Source organism: Gavialis gangeticus, unplaced genomic scaffold (genome assembly GCF_001723915.1).
Source record: "Gavialis gangeticus isolate Ggan-Ray unplaced genomic scaffold, GavGan_comp1, whole genome shotgun sequence".
NCBI classification, from domain to species: domain Eukaryota; kingdom Metazoa; phylum Chordata; order Crocodylia; family Gavialidae; genus Gavialis; species Gavialis gangeticus.
The window spans coordinates 61,929,549-61,935,489 of record NW_017729031.1 but is presented as its reverse complement, the minus strand read 5'-3'; the positions used below and the strand labels follow the sequence as shown (position 1 = coordinate 61,935,489).

General features: G+C 44.2%; 1 protein-coding gene across 2 annotated transcripts in view; it reads left to right on the top strand.

Annotated features, from left to right (window-relative positions):
- The window catches only part of ZNF385B (zinc finger protein 385B), a 363,103-nt gene that overhangs the window by 172,957 nt on the left and 184,205 nt on the right, over window positions 1-5,941 (top strand). For both annotated transcript variants that reach the window (XM_019523035.1, XM_019523034.1), the window contains exon 2: window positions 5,108-5,238. In XM_019523035.1, the coding sequence (XP_019378580.1) occupies window positions 5,108-5,238 (131 nt within the window). The remainder of the gene's footprint in view (window positions 1-5,107; window positions 5,239-5,941) is intronic.

Genomic DNA, 5,941 nt, shown 5'->3' with positions numbered 1-5,941 from the left:
GGGGGGGGGGGGGGGGGTTGGTGACCTGGAGATAAATGGGACCCTCTTTCTGACTTCAGTGAATTCTCAAATTGCTCACAAACTATATATTTTTACTCGTAATATTTAATTTTTAATTTGACAAATTTCACTATTTTGTTAGCTATATTTAATAAGCATTTGACACAGCTTCATTTCTAATACTGACTGGCAAAAGCTTTTTAAATAAATACTTTAATATGTGTCCCTATAACCAGATAAGTGATTGATAGACATCAGCTTGTACTAGCAGATTTCATATCAACAATGGCTGTAACTTTACCTAATTAGAAGGACAGTGCATAATTAAATGCAACATTGTTTCCTTGTGCATGTAATACGGAAATCTGAATTGTGGAAATCTACTTTGGAATCAGCTAGTGAAAAGTATAGACATTTTTGCAGCAGAGAACAATTTCTTTGGTAAATCTTTGAGAGGAAACAAGCATATTGATGCCATTTTCATTGCAGATGTAAAGAGGCCATAGGTACATTAGATAGGCTTTAGCTTCTTTAGGCAAGCAAGGTTCTTTGAGTAGATGTGATATCTTGTACTAAGCCAACTGACTATTTGGAAAAAAGTTCTTGGCAAGCTTTCAGATGTAGTCACCCTTCTTCAGGCACAAGGAGTCTCTGCTGGTGCCAACTACTCAATTGTTCTAATAAAAGATACTAGGGCTGTGTGAAGCTTCAGTCCCTGATTTGATTCGGCAGAGATTCTGCCCAATCTGGTGGCTGAATCTCCGAATTGAATCTGGAGACCCTTTAATCTCTCTGAATCGAATCAGAACCCTCCAAATTGATTCAGAGATTCAAAGATTTGGCGATTCGGAGATAGACACAGCTTTAAATGTTTTTTCTACATACCTCAAAGTAGCAGCTGGCTTATGAATGCTGAGATACTGGGGTGAATGGAGCATCCCACAAGAGCCTGTGGGGCTCCCCAGCGTACTCAGCAGCAGACCTGGAACTGGACCAGAAGCACTTGTAGTCCACTTCTGGGTCAACCAGGGAGTGCGCTGGGTTCCCCACCCCCCGTGCCCTCCCCAGCTTGGCAACTGGTGCCTTCTGGGTCTGGGGGGGTACCCAGGGTCCCCCCATAGCCAATCACCAAGCCAGGGGCTGCAGGGGAGGCCCCCTGCGGGCTCAGCAGCAGACCCAGAAGTGGACTGGAACTACTTCCAGTCCACTTTCGGGTTTGCCACCAAGCATGCAGGGTGCCCACCATGCCTCTGAGGGACACTCTATTCACCCCACCATCGCAGCATTCATGAGCCATGCCTGGTATCTCAAGGTATGTAGAAAAAACATTTAAAGCTGTGTCTATGGCCAAATCGCTGATTCTCCAAATCAGCATCGAATCTTCAGATTCGAATTAATTGAATCAGGGTCAGTGATCCGAATCAACAAATTGAATCACTGTCCCAGATTCAGGCCGAATCTGAATCGAATATGGCCCATTTCACACACCCCTGAAAGATATCACATCTACTCAAAGAACCTTGCCTGCTTATGTCCTTAGACCAACATGGCTATAATCAAAAACCTTAGCTTCTTGTATCTACTTGAATAAGCACTGACTTACAGTTAATAGGCACAAATGTCAATGAATTTCACAAGACTATGCACAACTGAGCATCTAATTTACTTAAATGTTTCAAACAAGTCTTTAAATTTAGAAAACATGCTTTTGATTTAGCTGCTGTTTAGCTCTAGTGGTATCTGCTTCTCTCTGAAACCTGAGGAAGGGCAGTTTTAAGCTTACCTAACTTCTCTTTCAACTATACAGTCAGCCCAGTAAAATATATAAAAAAAGACCCTTTGCTTCAAAAACAGTCAGGTAGTTATCCTAGAATAAATCTTGCCTTCATGCAGGAGTACAGCAAGGCTGGCATGGCATTACAGCAGTCTTCTAAACACTACAGAAGCAAAAAAGGTGGCAAGACCATGGTGTGCCATAAATCTGATACACTTTGACCTTGTTCCTGTGCTGCAGCCAAGTTGGAAAATATCAATTTTCTGCTCAGATATGACAGCATGGATTATGTGAACTGCATCTATATATCCATGATAGTAGGATCACAAGACAAAGGGAAAAAACCCTGTCTTATTTGAATTAATTTTCACCCTGAATGTCCTAGGTGCGGTGAGAAACAGCTACTTAACTAACCTTTAAGGGTGGGGAGGGAGTGTCTGCCTGGCATATTGTAGGAGGGTGTGGGTGGTTTGACATGATGAGGAAGAGAGATGTTTGCTCCATGTCTTTTTTCTCTGCCTCATTCAAAAAAGTGCAGGGAACCCTGAAATAGCTTAGATGCTTCATTGGCTTTGCCTTTGCCTGGGACCAGAGAATCACCTAACCCAGGCCAACTCTTGTCCTTGCATTTTTCAGTTGTGGCTTCTGTGAAACATAATAAGAGTGCTGTGAAGGGTAATAAGAGCAATGGGACTGGAGTTCACTGGGGTAAAAAAAATCAAGTGGTTTGTTGTGGGATAGAATTAGTTTTTCTACATTAGAGAATCATTGGTTTTATGGATGATTTATATTGGGGGCAGAGAATGAATTCAGTAGGGGATGAGAGTGCATAACTAAGATGATGTAAGTAGGGGAGAGAGTTTGGACTGGAGATGAGATATAAGGTTGTAATATAGAGCCCAAGTTGGGAAAACTAAGGGGGAAAGGATGGATTTGAGACATTAGTTTGGTTGCCTTGAGGACGTAGGCTGGTAGATAATAAATTGACTGGGTGCCTGGAAAGTGTTAAGGAGCAGGTAATTACATGACTATGTGCAAGACTTGATAGATAAGGGGAGGTCTGAAGAAAAGGTGCCTGGAGGGTCAGAAGAGGGGGCAGATGAGAAATGAGGGCTGAGTGAAGTCAGTGAATGGAATTGTTTAGTTTGATGCATATGGGCAGTAGATAATTTATTTGAAAGCTGGGGAAAACAAACACGATAAAGAGGGTGCCTACAGATGTTTAGGTAGCTTGTCAGGGGGGTGCTGTACCTCATGGTGTTTTACACAAAGTGCCATGAGTTAGTGCACCAATGAACCCAACTGGTGTTTGCCTGGGGGGAGGGGCTTGAGCCTGCCTGCACCAGCCCTGGCCAGCAGTCAGTGGTGCTCCAGCAGCCTCCCAAGAAGCTGTCAAACCACCCCTCTCCCCACCCCACCCTTCCAGGTCCAGCTCTGTCTGTGACTCCCTTCCACCACCCCCTTCTGCACCCCCCACCCCCAGTACCTCAGCCAGCATAGTTGGGAGGGATGTGAGGTGGGGAGGCTCCATTCCACCCTGCCCCCCCACCTCAGCTCCAACTGTGGCAAAGCCAAGCTGACAGCTGTATGCTGCCGCTATCAAGAAGCTTGAGGAGGGAGCCCCCCTACCTTGCAGGCCCCACAAGGTGCCCCAGCTGAGGTATGGTGGGGAGCTGGCCCAAACCTGCAAGGCAGGGACTCCATTCCCCCAACCTCTTGCCCAAGCCTCTTGACAGCAGCAGCATGAGGCTACCACTGGCTCAGCTTTGCTGTGGCTGGAACTGGGGCAGGAAGGAGGTGAGGGAGGGGAGAATGGATCCCCCTCACCTCACTGCCCTGGGGCAGCTCCCCTGAAGTCCCCATCAGGGTACCTTCTCCCAATCCCCTTCCCCTCCCTTCTCCCACTGCACAGGGAGGAGACTCCTGTCTGTGGCAGCACCGGGGGAGGAGCAAGCACTAACCCAGCACTGCAATGGTGCATGGGATGCAGGTGGAATCTCCTGCATTTAATCCTTACAGGATACCTGGACAGAATTTCCCCAAGGTGCTCTGTTCTGGAGCTTCAGCTAATAGCGGATATAACATGGGTTATTTTTTTGTGCGATCAGCCATTTTAAAAGCATTTTGCAGCCATGAGCAGGTGTTGTCACAAGCTGTAGAGTGCTTGCAGGTACCTTATCGTGTGAAAAATGTAACTTGTGTAAGCGCCCAGCGTTTTAATAGTCTATATAATAGCATCATTTTGTATTTGCAATGCATGTCCAGGTAGTAGAGTGATAGGTGCATTTATAAATGTGTGTAACAGTTCAGGCTTTCATATGCCTTGCTTTTTTGCTTGATAGGATCTTATTAAACGTTTAATGAATTTAGAGTACCTAGGGGTCGCACACATTGATTGTAGAATATTTTGCATTCCCAGGTAGCAAAATGTAATTCCAGTGATTAGACATTTATACTGAGGAGTGAAAAATTTTGCAAGTAAAGTTAGTAATTACAAATTTATGATTTGGGGCTATGTCAACTGCAGAAGAAGAGTGCAAGCTGCAGGGGTTCTGGAATCCTAGCTCAGTTCCTACATCTCTGTGAAGGGGATTTGAACCTTACTTCTCAAGAGTGTCCAAAGCATTGAATAGTTGTGCATTCTGAGGCAATCTCTTATTAGATGGCTCCTCTACTCCTTATAATATTCTTCACTGGGGAGAAAGAGAACAAGAAAATTAGTGACTTGTTAACCAGGTGGGTTAAGACACTCACTTAAAAGGTGGGACACCTAGGTTTTAGTTCCCTACCCCAGTGAAAAATGTTTAATTATTTATACAAAGTGGAACATTCTCAGCAGGAAGGACTGAGAGCCCTCTCCCTTTTAATCTCCATGAATATGACAGATTTGTGCAGCATCTCTGTACCCCAACTAGCACAAACATCAATATTGGCTGATCAAACGGGCAACCCTGAATTGCAAAAGCATGTGGCTTTAATTACCCAACCCTTCCTTTTGGCTTCTTAGTAATTTTTCATTTTTGGAAGGGTTTTATTCTACCTGTCCATGTGATTTATTTACCATATGCCTCTGTCCAGGATCTGAGTAGCCATGGTCAGGGGGAAGCACTCTGCTTCATCTAGAGTATGAAGAAACAGGAATTGTTTAATTGTATTTACTCCTACTGCACCACTTCATTACTTCTGTGTAATGTTCATTTTTCGCAAGTTGGGGCAGCAAGAAATTATTTTTCTCTACCTAGATTTGTGTGCATGGAAGGGCACTTGTGTAAACTGCATGTCTGAGTATGAGGGAGTGATATCAATCCTTTTTTTTTGCTTTGCTCTTGGCAGGCACTACGACACTTCCTACCCTTGTGCGCACACCTACCTTGATGATGCAGCCTTCACTGGATATCAAACCTTTTATGTCCTTTCCTGTGGACAGTAGTTCTGCTGTTGGACTCTTCCCAAATTTTAACACCGTAAGTAAACGTATTCTCATGTTATCAGTCTCATCTTTGGTCTCTGCTTTCTGTGAAGAGTTTAATACCCAATGCTTGAGGCTGTCTTACAAAACTGTATTGTTGACATCAAACATTAGACAACCCTTTTCAACTCTATTATGGTCTCTAACTTGTTACATAAAGAACAGTCACAGAATATCATCTTGTATTCATTTGTGTAAGCAGGTACATTCCCTGTTAATGCATCCTGCTCCATTGCTCCATGGTTACTGCAGAGCTTGGAAAAGTAAAATAGTTTACTTCCTGGGATGCTATTGTATATAGAAAGAACAGCAAGGGTTAGAGTTACCAGGCAATTGTGTGTGTGTGTGTGTCTGTGTGTGTTTGAAGGCATGAAATATAAAAAGAAAAACTAAAGCTGATTTTGGGGAAAAAAAATAGATTTCATACATTTCATAGACATTAGGGCTGGAAGGGACCTCGGAAGATCATCGAGTCCAGCCCCCCACCCAAAGGGCAGGAAGTCAGCTGGAACCATAGGATCCCAGCAAGATAAGCATCCAAATTGCTCTTGAAGGTGTTCAATGTCAGTGCTTGAACCATCTCCGATGGCAGGCTGTTCCAGACATTGGGCGCTCGGACAGTAAATGTCCAGCCTGAAACAGTCTCACAGTAGTTTGTGACCGTTCAACCTCATCATCCCATGGGGCGCTCTGGTGAA